We start from the raw sequence: 13875 nt of genomic DNA on the forward strand, positions 1-13875 counted from the left end.
TGCAGGTGTACAACAGACAAAGAAAGAAAGAAAGAAAGAAAGAAAGAAGGAATGAAAGAGAGGCTACAGAGGCCAGTGAGAGGAGAAGGAGAGCGGAAAGGCAGAGTGTGTGATAAAGTGAGTGATAGAGACCTGCTCTGTCTGATAATGTGGCATTGAGTGTCTGGAGTGGAGAGGTTCTTGTGCTGGTTAATTGACACACACTCTGAGATTTTCCCTTACTCTTTGTCCCGTTCCTAGGATACTCCATTGCCATCCCCAGCAACTGGCTAAAAGGCAGCTCAGGAAACATTCATCTTGTCTGTTGTGTTTGTCTTACTAAAGAATTACATTGTTGGGGCCTTCTCTTTCTCTCACTGTCTGTGTACTGTCTGAATGTACAATCAAACCGTTAGCACACTCACGAGCAGTCTTGTTGTCCACCACATCTCGGTCTGCCTTTCCCATATTTCTCAATCTGGACTTTGAAAAAGAAAAAAAAAACCCTGCCCTTTTATGGCAAATAATTAAACAAAAGGTTTACTCAGTATTGTTCTGATGAGGGCTTTTAAAGTTTCCAGACTCTAGATTCTACATGGTGACCTACTATTACATGTTCACCAGTTGTAGCTGTGTCCCTTGTCATCGTCATGATGCCAATCTTGGTTTCATCATCGGTTTGTTTTTGAATGTTAAAATGGAATGTCTACCTACCTCTTGCTTCTCTTAACCGAAAAAGGCGTCTTGTGCTCGTAACATACAATTGGCACAAAAGATGAGAGAATAGTTCAAGATAAAATATTTAGAGTGTGTGAACTGTGTGATGGTTCAATATGAAGAGATGTGCCCATGCAGTAGTCAGCCAATGCCCAGTCTTGGCTTATATCTGAAAGAGGTGGGAGGGACTTGTAGTCGGAGCAGCAACAGAGGGTGAATCTCACCATGATGGACAGATGGTTACAGTGAGTGATTCAGGAATGGTGACGTCCAAAAGCCCAACACAGGTCTGTCATCAACTGTGAGAAAGAGAGGGGCCTGTGAATGAAGGGTTTGTTTCTGTGTGAAAGTCTCTCTCTGAGCTCTTCATATATTCTCCTTGATACTTCAAGTGCAAACATATGCAAGTCATTTTTGTGTGAATATTGAGTGGATATTTGTAAGACTGAGTGTATTTTGGCCAGTAAGGTGTGTGTGTGTGTGTGTGTGTGTGTGTGTGTGTGTGTGTCTGCGTTTGTGTGTAGTGTTCAGCGAGGCATGAAGGTCCCAGCTGTATAAGGGAAGGCTGACTGAGAGATCAGCTTCACGAAGTCCCAAGCCTCCCACCATGATCTCTGGGCCCAGTGCCCAGAAACACTTGACACTGTTACGTTCACAGCCTAGAAACAGGGTCATGATAGACCTGTGTGTTTGTGTATTTGCTTGTGTGGTTGCCTGTGTGTGTGTGTGTGTGTGTGTGTATGTATGTATGCATGTGTGTGTGTGTGTGTCTGTGTGTGTGTGTGTGTGTCTTTTCGTCTTTTTAAGTTGGTGATTCTCTGAGCGAGTGTGTTTGTGTGAGACTGTTTATGTGAAGGCATAAGTCTGGAAAAAGAAACCCACTGTCAAATGCTTCAGATTCTGGATTACTTCCAACCAGGCGGGAGAGTTTCAGTTTCACTGCATCAAAAATGACTACACGGTGCTGACTCACCAGCTGATCAGTAGTATTTTGGCATGTTGACCTTTCTTGCGTTTCATTACCATACAAACCTACCCTCTTTCTCAACATGAATCATTCAAGTGCTTTACATGGTCATGTGTGTTTCATGGGAAAACAGCATTGGACTGACTCTTTATCAAGATGTTATAAAAAATTCATTTAATTTCAATTATCTCTCTCTCTCTCTCTCTCCCTCCCTCCCATTCATTCCATGTCAGATCCAGATTTTTCTGTCACTCTGGTTAGTTCTGTGACTGCACAGTTCCCTGGTGATCCCACTGAGCTGGAATGTCAGGTGACAAATGTTTCCCACCTGCGTAACGGACGATTGGGCGTGTCCTGGCATTACACAGCAACCACGCCCATGGGTGACACGACGACCATGCATGTCATCGCTTCACTGGATGAGAATGGGGCCCTCAGGCCTGCCGAAAAGTATCGCGCCCGTCTCGAATCCGGTCTCATCTCTGTGACACGAGTGGAACCAAACACCTTCAAGCTCCGCTTTCTCCGCGCGATGAATGCCGACGCAGGCAATTACGCTTGCAGCGTCACTGCATGGGCCCTCTCTCGGAATGGCAACTGGGAAAGAGCAGCAGAATTCCAAACCCCTGTTCTCAAACTCAGCTTGGCTACAAAGAGTGAGTGCAAGCCCTGATGTTTAATTTATTGCTTTCCTATTAATTCAAATGTTCCAGCAACAGAAGTTAATTTAATGAGCATCCATGGATTACTTTTTGGGGGTTGGTCAAAAGGTTCTGTAATCGTATTTTCCTGTTTTGTCATTGTCTTATTTTGTTGTCAATGTTTACGTTCTCGTTAGGATGATTACTCGGTGTTTTTGACATATGTAGATTTGGTAAACAAAAACGCACATACACATACATAGGCACACACACACACACGCGCACACACACACACACACACACACACACACACACACACAAAACATCACGGGGTCATGGCAGAGGTCACAGGTAAGACTGTTCTGTGCAATACTGCATGTAAAAATAATGTCCTGTTTCCTATCTGTGGTCTGCTCACTGAATTCATTGAACTCTTCAGAGTTCTGTTTTTTTGCTATAGCGAATAGATTCATGTGTGGTGCACTTTTACGGGCATGTGAACTGATTTGTTCAAGCGCTGCCTTAAGTACTTAATGCACTTTATGAATAAAATAGCAAACATATAAGATAACATAAAAGATACCATGACCTAGATTAGCTCAGATAATTGTGCATGCAGTGTGCAGAAATATGAGCGCCGGCTCTTGACACCATTTCCAGAACTTTATTTGTCTTGTGAAACAAGACTGTTTCTGCTGACAACCTCAACATTTTTAAAAACTCATTAATCTTCCTCATCTCATTAATTCCCGTGATATGTAAAATTTCTTTAGTTTTGGCAAAGCTGTCATATTCACTCATCTTCTATAGAGGCAGATTTTTTCTTTCTTTCTTTCTTTCATTCATTCTTTCTTTCTTTTTTTTAATAGTCCTCCTTAAACTTTTTTGATTCAGGCAGTCAAATGTGTCAGACTGGACAAAGATATGACATAACTCTGGCACAGTCATCATTAGGTTCATTAGTATAACTTTTTATTCGACCGATTCATGATGCTGAGTTGGATCATTTGATGTCTCAGTCGTTTTAAATCATTGTGGAGCTTCCATGCTTTTAGCTCGATTCAAATGAGAGCCATTTGTCCATTTCCTCAGCGCTGCTGTCTGCATAGTCGCTGTCTATCCGTATTGATTGTCTCTGTGTGTTTGTCTTTGCAGAGCCTGCCCTCAGCGTAGGGGCCTCTCGTTTACGAGAAGCCACGGCCAGCGGCAGCACCTTCGAGATGAGCTGTCGCGTTGCTGGGGATAGCCTGCAGGGGGCGTCATTCTCTGTAATCATCCAGTTCCAGGAGTCTGTTCTGGGGCCAGTTCGGAAGGTCATTTCCCTGAGCTCGGATTCTGTGCTCAAACTGGAGGACGCGAGCGAGCCCGACCGGCTGGACAGCGTGTCGCTCGTGAAATCTGGAGCTCGAGAGTTCCGGTTCCGAATTCAGGGGGTGCAGGTTTCGGACCGGGGGTACTACTGGTGCCAGATTGGTGCTTGGACCCAGCAGCCTGGTGAGGACCGGGTGGAGGTAGTGAGCGGAGACTCCAATAAAGTCCAGATTGATTTTGAACATACAGGTGAGGATTGCACACATTCACATCACACCCTCTTTAAACAACTGTAAACAACTTTATGAAAAAGATGGAAGTGTGCCACAAAGGCCACTATACATGGGTTTGTGTAACAGAAGCCACGGGCCATTGGTTAAGGAGGGGAGGAACAGGACAGAGCTTAATTTAAGTCTCAGTATTAATCCATTTTCTTTCCTTTTCCACACTGTAATCTGGCATGCACAGTAGCTTTAAATGCAGAGAGACGACTGATTTTATTCCAAATAAGGCAGCTTTTTGGTAGAAGGCAGAATTGTGATCTTTTAATTTGGTTGTTAGTTATCAATATCTGTACTTAAAGTACTTGGTCTGAGGTCCCCTTGGCCGATAAGGAGCCAAATATGTCAGACCCCGTTTCAAAGTAAATTCAACCAATATTCATAAATATTGGAACAGTAGCAGGCTTTGAAAGCACCAATACTGTATTTAATGTGCTTCTTACGGACTGATTAATGAATCATTTAGTGGATCTCACCTACAGTAATGCTAGTACTAGTGTGTATTGATATGTTCCTCCTAAACAGTTGGCATCCTTTCTTGCACTTAAATGAATCTTGAAGTGAACTAAGACAAGGTTCTCATTTATCCTGAGTTGGTTGTAAAACATAATCCACAAGAGTACGTGTGTGTGTGTGTGTGTGTGTGTTATGAACTCTCTGTGCTTGTAACACTATGCTCTATTGTGTGGCTATGCACATGTGCCCTGCTAGTTTTACTACCTTTTATGGAAGCACATACACACACACACACTAATAGCACACACCACGCTAAAGCCCACATACACACACACCTCCAGTACACTAATATTTCCACTGAAGTCCCTTCAGAGCTTTAACACCCTCCCACGCATAGACACACACCCTCAAACACATTTACACTCAGACATACACACACACACACACACACACACACTCACACACACACACGCGGCCTACTTTCCTCTGTTTGATGCCATGTGTCATTCCTCTGGGATGAGGAACAAACAGCTTCTCTCACCCAATAGCTAGCTTTCTCTCTCACTCTCTCTCTCTCTCTCTCTCTCTCTCTCTCTCTCTCACACTTATCTCATCAAGAGTGGCTCAGTATCTCTTGCATAGTCAGTCTTTCTGTTTCACTGTACCTCTCTCTGTGCAGAGAGGTAGTTGAGGAACTTTGGTTGCTAATAGGCCAGCTTCCTTATAAGGGGTGATAGTGGCTTCAAAGACGTCGTTAAGAGACTCTCTCTGGACTAATTCCTTCAGCTGTCTCGCCTTCTTTGTCTGCCTTTCTCATCCTTTACCCACTCCTTCTTCATCACTCCCCTCTCTTTCTATATATTGTCTCACATCTTCTCCTTTTCATTACATTTCTCTCTCTCTCTCTCTCTCTCTCTCTCTCTCTCTCTCTCTCTCTTGCTCTCTCCCTCTCTCTTTCTCTCTAACACACTAACTTGCACAAAAAGGAACTAAGAACCCTCTGCCCTGGCTTCCTTACATTTTGTCATTATACTTTGGTGGATTGTGGATCCACTCTAATCACTCAAGGACTAAGACTTAATCCACAAATCAGCTGTCATGAGAGTAACGTCAGTAATGTAAAATCTCTGGGTGAGCGTGTTCAAAGGGGACCACCTGCATACTCCCTGTCGTTCACACAGAGAATAGAGGAATATACGTCCACGTACACACAAGGCTGTAAGTAACGCTCCAGAGTACATAGGCTTAGAGTAGGGAACTGAAAGAGGAAAGGATACAGAGAGAGATATAAAAAAAAAAAAAAACATGAACCAAACTGGGAAAGCGAATCCACAGGAGAGAGGGCTGAATATGATTGGTGCTGAAGATTGTGAGTGCTCCTTTGAACAGGCAGGATGTATAGAATGTTATGCGTCAGATAAATGCTTTTAAGCAAATGGAGAGCAGTATCACAAAACCTCTTATTCACACTTTTGAACTAATTTGAACTAAGCACCCGTTAGAATGGGAAAGCTGCTGACTTCTTCTCAAAAATGTGTATCAATATCTACCAGTATGTTCCTTTTACCTGAAGTCACATTACTTTGTCTCTAGAACATTGAAAGTAGCAGACACTTTACTTTGAAAAGAAAGAGAAAAGATGAGCAGAGCTGAAACAAGAGATATTAAACACTAAATAGATCTCTTTTTTGTGTATTTAACTTTCTGCAGGTCCCTCATTTCTTGTATCCATTAGTTCAGACACTACAAGCGTATATCCCTGGGAACCTGTTAAAATGCAGTGTGAAATGGTTGTGGCAGGAACATCTCCAAACACAGGTAAGTGAGGAATACTCATCCTTCCTATTACTACTAAATCTCTGCTTGATTAGAGAAGTTTCTTTCGTTAAGAAATATGTCTTTGATATGTGGCTACTGTTAGCCACCAGAGTTGTCCACTGTGATAACACAACCTGATATTTTCTTTTTTAAATGTCCTCATCCATTTCCTCCATATATGTAAAAGAACTTTATCCTTTTTCCTGGTGTATAAATTTGACTTAATGCTCCATTTGCATTTTCCAAGGAAAGGAAACACGAGATGGTCATTTGATCACTTTTAAATGTATTTGAAAATGTAAAATTTTACTGTACTGTACTGTAGGTGCTCATAATTGATTTTAGAAGTGATTTAATCTTTTCAAATCCTCTTTAATCACTTTTTTGAATCCATGATTGATTCCTGTATGATGAACCAGATTCACTTTTTGTGTTTAAAAACGCCTTGCTGTTTATCAAAATGTCCAATCTGTTTCAGACTGTTGCGTTTTGAATCAGCAGATTGGCTTTACGATAAAGAGAGCTTTTCGCTTTTGCTTTCTCTTAGAGTTAGGAATCTTGCTTTTCCACATCCTTGGAACTAACTTGAAAATAACCCACTGTGAAACACAATGCTTTGAAATGTATCTTTTTTCAAATTTATGGTGATACATTCAGTCTCCAGTGTCTTCACTACACTGCCTATAGAATTACTCTTTTTTTTTTTTTTTGCGGAATGTGACATTTAGTCCCTACTGTCTGTCATTTAGTCCCTACAGTATCAGGGAGGAGTCTGTTACTTTTTTTTTTCCAGATGACATCTGATTCTCTGATAGAAACATGCGAATTGTATCTGTAACCCTTATCATCACCCTGGCCTAGATACTGTAGTCATTTGATTATATCAGGCCTTCGCACGTTGACCCTCCCTCCTATAGTCATGGAGAGCTGTTTTACTCATGTAAGTCCCTTCTCACTGAGCAGATTTATGAGCTGGCCAAAAACAACAGGTTCACCATGGGTTCAGGAATTTGATCAAGTAACAGATGTGTATTGTATGTCTCAGTACTTGTGTGTGTGTGTGTGTGTGTGTGTGTGTGTGTGTGTGTGTGTGCGCATTTGGGTGCATATTGTTCGTGGGTGTGTATGTGTTTCTTTTGGATGAAGAGATAGTTAGACCATGTAGAGAGAACACGGAAGAAACATTTCTGTTTAGGTGTGTGCGCACGTGTGTTTAGACAGTCGTTAAAAGTATATGGTCTGAGTCTTGCAAAACTTGTTTTGTTTCTTTGATGAGGTAAAACAATTTGAATTTTCATTCCTATAAACATTTATGTATGTTGGTGCTCATAAATATGTATGAATTGGAAAGATCTTTTGGCTGAAATCAAAGGCTTTGCTTTCATTTAGATTTTGCACACTGAAATGCTCTGCCAGTCTTCAAGGCAGAATTTTTTGGGATTGAAATCTGATTCTTCTCTCAAAGGCTGACACAGCTGCTGAACTAGATCTGTACATCCTGTCAAATCACTTCAATTCGACCAATATGTACATTCTAGGCCTAACTAAAGCCATATCGCAGTATGGCTGTATCGCTAAATCAGTCAAAGGTTGTCAGTGAACCTCAACATTTGTTGCACCAACCTGAACACGCTACCTTGAGGTATGACTAGTCAGGTGGCTTTCTAAAAACAATATGTGTTGACGTGTAGATAACGGTCTGTGGGTAGTTCTGATACGCTAAGTCTGGCTGTTTTGATGTAGTGCTAAAAGAATACCCTTACCGCCAAACCCTCAAGAGTGAGCTGCAAGAATTATTCTCTGCAAGTGTATTTTTAGAGAGAGACAGAGTCTGAGAGACAGACAGACAGAGAGAGAGAGAGAGAGAGAGAGAGAGAGAGAGAGAGAGAGAGACTGTGAAAAGTGAATGACAGTACTGTGATGACTCATCTTAGGAATGCTTTAAAAATTTGCACTGATTTTTTCTGTTCTGTAAAACCCAAGTGTAATGTGAATCTTATTCAGCGTAACACTATCAGTTCTCCTTTATACATCTAAAGGAAAGACAAGTAGATTAGCCTTTTTCAAAACACTGCACTTTTCTTGTATAGTCTGTCATAGTCTGTATTTATTTAGAAAGGTAGGAGCCAGCATTTTGAAGGCTCATCGTTCTCAGATCCTACTAGCCTTTGCTTATAAACCATGAACATGACAATGGCAAACTATATCTGGAACGTGTGACTTGGTGGTATCTAGGAACACAACTCAAGCTGATAATTTTTTAAATTTGTGTGTGTTTTCTTACAGTTATCAAATCACAAATTGTTTTGGTTCATCCTTCATTTGTTTAAAAATGTGAACAATTGTGTAAATGTTCAGTTGCCAGATTGAACAGTGCGATGGTATTGAGAGTACCTTAACGGCAGCTATGCACTGATTTTCAGAAATGACTGCACAGTGTGTGAGGACACAGCGGAAACAGTGATGTGATGTAATGGTTAAATGCAAATCTCAGGTGTGAGAAAATCATTGTCATATACATGTTTGCAAACTTCTGAAGAGAAATGTGTCATTTTCCACCGCAGAGTTACAGTTTTGTTTGCGTAAGTACTCTATCACATTTATTCAAGAGTGTGGAAAGAACCTGCTGCTAGCTTATGGTGGCCTAAATGTTGATTAGTAATGAGTAATGCTGACGTACATTCAACGGTTGAAAGTTGCAAACAAGTTGATGCAGGATTGTTTCCTGGTATTTGTCATAAAGTAGAAACCGTGTGATGTGTTTCACCGTTTTTCTGTGAGGACTTTGAGAAGATATGTCACACCTGTTGGCTGTGAGGGGTTTCAAAGTGGTTTCAGTGAAGTGTAAGCCAATCTCTTTGTCCTGACATGTCCTAGCTTGCCACTGTGTTGGACTTTATTGCAAGCCATGCTCAGAAGCTATATTCTATCCCCAAACCATAATACTTGAGTTTAGATCATAAAAAACGGTTTTGTTTCAGTGTTGAGAAGAGTCAATATGTAGATGGTTCAGGAGCATAAAGTTGTCAACTTAGTTCTTCTGGGCCTTTTTTCACATCTTCTTCTGTCTGCTCAGCATACCCCTGAACATGTAAAATGTTATGTTTTTTATTTTTTTTTTTTTCCATAAGAAAATCTTCTCATTGCCGACCTCTTTTTTTATGAGTGTGTTATATAATTTCAGACTGACTGCCCTGCCACTATCTTTTCATAACAGGGGGAACAGGACAGTGTGTTCAGTCTCACATTTTCAGATAACTCTTGGAATGCAAAAGACCCATGCAGAAGAGATCCATGAGACAATCCTTGATAGATTTTGAACACTTTGAGGTGTTAAGATATTCTTACGTGAAGTGTCGTGTCACCTTAACATAGACTACTGAGGACTGCTGTTATAAGACAAAATATATTAAACAAGCTAGTGGATACAGTCTTTTAGTCATTCAATGTGTTAACAGAATTACTGAACATCAAGAAATCAAGTAATCTATTTTGTTTTGTTTTGTTTTGCTTGTTGTTGTTGTTGTTGTTGTTGTTGTTGCTTTAACTTGCTCTTGATCCTGTGTTGCTCTGGATTGCTGTGGTTATGAATGGTTATGGTCCTGTAGTAATGACCGTGGAGTTCTGGTGAGGTGATAGGATCACAAACAGCGATCTTATCAGTAAACTAAAATGTCAGCACGTCCTTTACCACTGGCTCTTGAGAAAGCACTTACCCGGGCCCAGCGAGTCAGATTACCCGTACAGTCTTTGTTCAACTTCGTGGGTAATTATTTACACTAACTTTTTATACAGTCCATTAGTGCTGCTCTCCCCTTCCACAATGACTCTCATCTGTTTCCTAGTACCTCACAAGAGAGCAGGCTACAATTACACTCTACCAGCTGGCTGTAATCTGGGGTCTACTGACATGACATTGTGAGTTTATTATCTCTGGTGCATGGTGCAGACATGGATCCAGGCATGCCAACCGAAACACCATGACTCCCTTGAGGAGTCAGATAAAGCCTTATTAGTTTATTCATGATGAAATTTTCACTCATAGTGATCCATCTTCCTTTTTCAATTCCTTTACCTATTAAATTCTAGAGGGCAAAGGCTTACTTTGTCAGAAGCTTAACAATTGAAATGAAGGAAATACGTTTTTGACGGAGTTATGCACTTTTTGTTATATTGGTCAACTGTTTGTGTGAGCTGTGTTGGAGCTTGCCAACGAAAACAATGTTAACTCAGTAATGAAAAGGGTAAAAAAAAAAAAAAACAGTCCACTGTGGTCTTCTTAAGCATCTTTCCGATTTCTCCTCTCTTCACCGAAGTTTTTAAGAGAGACAGTAATAAAGATGTAGCAGTGACCGGGCTATTAAGCCAGCTGTCTTAAAGAGCTGTCTTCAGTGGAACGTACCATTTCAAAAATCAGTTTGGGATCAAGCAATTTGATTCAAATGCTTTTGGGCCATAAGAGACCCTGGGGCCAATTTTGAGAATGTGCATGTCAGCCCGCATCCTTTGTCCATGTCCATGTCCTCAGAAATAATAGTGGTCTTCTCTCTGGTTCCTCCCCAGCCGCTCTATAAATATCGCCCATCCTTCCATGCCAGGCTTCATGATCAGCACCATCATTATCTTAACATGTAACTCTCGAGCGTGTCAGATCAAAGTGGACATCAAAACAGTAACTATTCAGGGGGAAAAAAGGAATACATTCATAGTCATATTTCTGCTTGGGAGGTTCAGATGGAATGGTTTCTATACAAAATCAAGATGGTGCAGTTTGGTTCCTGTATGGATTTTTATGCTGATTAACATTACAACATCTTGACATACTTATTAAGTTGGCGTGGAATTTTTTTTTTTTTTTTTTTTTTTGGATAATCACAATTGATTGCTTTTGTAGACTGTTAGTTGTTATTAACATGGCTGATCAGGAATATGAGAAATATGGGTGAAATTCAAATTGTTCAAGCAGAAAACCATTTAGTTCCCTTGCTTTAGTGCAGAATCGTAAATGCTTCATTTTATGATAGTTTCATTACTTTAAGGAAATGCTAACTTCAACTTTGTCTCACACTGGGTCATGTTCATAAAGTTCTTCATCCAAGTTTATTCTTTTCTTAACAATAGCAGCAGAAACGAATATGAGCGCCAGGCTAATAATTAATGGCATTACCCATCATCCTCTGACGATTTCGACACAAGAGAGATATAATTATGAGTTGAACTGGATATCGAATATGACCCTCAGAATCCATCCAGTTCATTCTGGGTCAGTGGACTCGGTGGAAGTTCACTCTTCCATTTCTCTCCCTCGCTATTTGCTCATTGTCTTTATCTCTATCACTTTAGCGCAAGAGGAAGGGGGTTGTTTTCAAAAGACGATGCTATTCAGATCTTTTGAGTCACTGCGTGGGTGTGACAGTAGTGGGCTGCCTCACTGTTCCTCTAATTGCTAGTTTTGGATCAGCTGCTCTCACTGAGCTTCTTCACAGGCTTCTTTTCTTCTGTACGCTCAAAATCTTCCAATAACGACTCCCTTCACCAAGCCTCTCCTGGGGTTTTAACGTTATATTTTTAGACTGTAGATTGTACTTAGAATCATATGCTTCTAAAATGGGGCAGGAAACAAACAAGGAAAGCTAGCAAACAACACGAAAGGAAAAACACCTTCAATAAACAAATATATTTCAAAGGGAATTGCATTTTTCTTTGCTAACCATACAAAATCGCATTATGTTGTCACGTCACATTGTATACAAGTGTACATTTTGTTGACTTCTTTTGTGTGTCAATTTACTGTTATTCTTTGTCCTCTCCTCATGGAAAAGCTCAGTTATGGAATCTCTGCTCTGTTATGGAATCTCTGCTCTCTTATGGAAGCTCTGTTATGGAATCTAAGTTCTATTTGGTAGTCCATAGAAGAACCACACGTTGATAAAGCATACGGTATACATTCTAGTACCGCAGCTGTGCAGTGTATTTAAGATATCACAAATTATTATGAGTAAGTCAACTAAAAAATGAATTGTCACGTTTGATTCAGATGTTCCTCTTTATTTCAGATGTTTGCTAACAGAAAGCTAACACTACCAGTGCAAAGGTCATTTTTTGCTCTCTTCCCTCTTCTTACCTCTTCATCTCTCCATGTTCATTCTTTTTTTTCCTACCCCAATAGATGACGTGGCATACGAGATACGTTGGTTCTTGACTCGAATCAGGGATTCAGATGACCCCATACTGTTGATTAGTATGGACCGCTGGGGTGTGGTGCGTAAGGTCCCTCGCAACGATAGTAGTGACCTCAGCCTGGAACGCTCTGATTCCCAGAAATACCTGCTCGGTGTCCACAGCACCCAGGACAGTGACGCAGGCGAATACCACTGCATCGCCACGCCTTGGCTCCGATCACCAGCATCCGGAAAATGGAGCAAGGCTCCTGATGCCATCTCTAAAAGGGTCTTCCTCAGTGTCAAATTTGCATGTGAGCAGATCTATCATGTTTTTTACTTTATCTTTGTTTTGGGGGTGAGGGAGAGGAACTATTACCGCGATGTCAAAGTTTTGATCCAAATAGGATAAACACTGCTATTGGGTATGTCAAAATGCCATCTATTCTGTGTAGCTATCAAGAACGTTAACTGGCAACCTTGTGGGTTAACGCCTCTCTCGTCAGTTGTGGTTACCAATTGCTGAATGCAAATAACAAATTTACCAGAATTGTTATTTTGTTTTTTATTCTATTCTGTTGTTTTTTTTTCTTTTTTCAGTTTGGGACTCCATGAAGCTGCCCTTGCTATATGGGGTCTGTGCGTCAGCCTTTATGGGGATCTTCTCCCTCCTTTTGGGCCTCATTTGTGCTCACTGCTGCTGCCGAAACACGACAAGCACACCCCGCTCACGCAACAAACTTATGGACCTGGAAATGGACTGACATTCCGGACATCTAACAGGCGGTCTCTCTTCTACCTGGGTGCCATGGCAACAGTTTAACAGACTAGCAACATTCTAGCAACTTATTTACTTAAGTGGGACAGGATGACAGCTTTCAGTGGATACTGTGTGTCAAGGAAACCTCTGACAACCGCTGAACAACCAATGAGGACTGCCCACAGAACAAATAGACTTATTGCACTAAAATTCTCAAGTATCTCTCTGGCAAATGGATTTTACTGAAGTTTACTTTTTGCATTGATTTTTAAATGTGGTTTGACCTTTAAACAATGTTTTTTTTTTTAACAATGGAAGCAATTCTCCATAAGCTCCATGGACCTGCGTGTCATCAAATCAGGGTTGATACTTGCTGATAATATAACTTCTCTGAGTATGGTGCTAATGAATACACTACAAAGAGACATAAGAGGAATCCTACCTTTATGAACATGGACTTGGACTCCAGAAAGTGAGAAAAACTGAGATATTCCTAAAAGAAATGGAGATGTGCTGCTGTATGCACTGACGGACTGACTTATCGACTTTCTGTGAGTGGCTCTTTGGCTGCTTGACTGAGGAACAGGTTAATTGACTGACGAGCTGACAAACCCATAGACTGTGACGACAAGATGACACACTAACTAACTGAGTGACAAGCTAACTGACCGACATATCCGGACTAACAGGGAAATCGATGGTTGGTTGAGTTAATCCTGTGCCTTGGGCCCTTGTTCTGAGGACCCCAAACAGCTTGGCTCACCGGTCAGAACACTACTTCTTC

At 41.0% G+C, this 13875-nt stretch overlaps 1 protein-coding gene across 1 annotated transcript in view; it reads left to right on the plus strand.

The window, feature by feature from the left end:
- The window catches only part of ptgfrnb (prostaglandin F2 receptor inhibitor b), a 24086-nt gene extending 10991 nt beyond the window's left edge, over positions 1 to 13095 (plus strand). Inside the window, exons 5-9 of the mRNA XM_030779005.1 lie at positions 1897 to 2319; positions 3460 to 3864; positions 6063 to 6170; positions 12340 to 12645; positions 12932 to 13095. Coding sequence (XP_030634865.1) covers positions 1897 to 2319; positions 3460 to 3864; positions 6063 to 6170; positions 12340 to 12645; positions 12932 to 13095 — 1406 coding nt within the window. The remainder of the gene's footprint in view (positions 1 to 1896; positions 2320 to 3459; positions 3865 to 6062; positions 6171 to 12339; positions 12646 to 12931) is intronic.
- The last annotated feature ends 780 nt before the right edge of the window (positions 13096 to 13875 follow it).

This window comes from Chanos chanos, chromosome 7 (genome assembly GCF_902362185.1).
Source record: "Chanos chanos chromosome 7, fChaCha1.1, whole genome shotgun sequence".
Classification (NCBI taxonomy): Eukaryota; Metazoa; Chordata; class Actinopteri; order Gonorynchiformes; family Chanidae; genus Chanos; species Chanos chanos.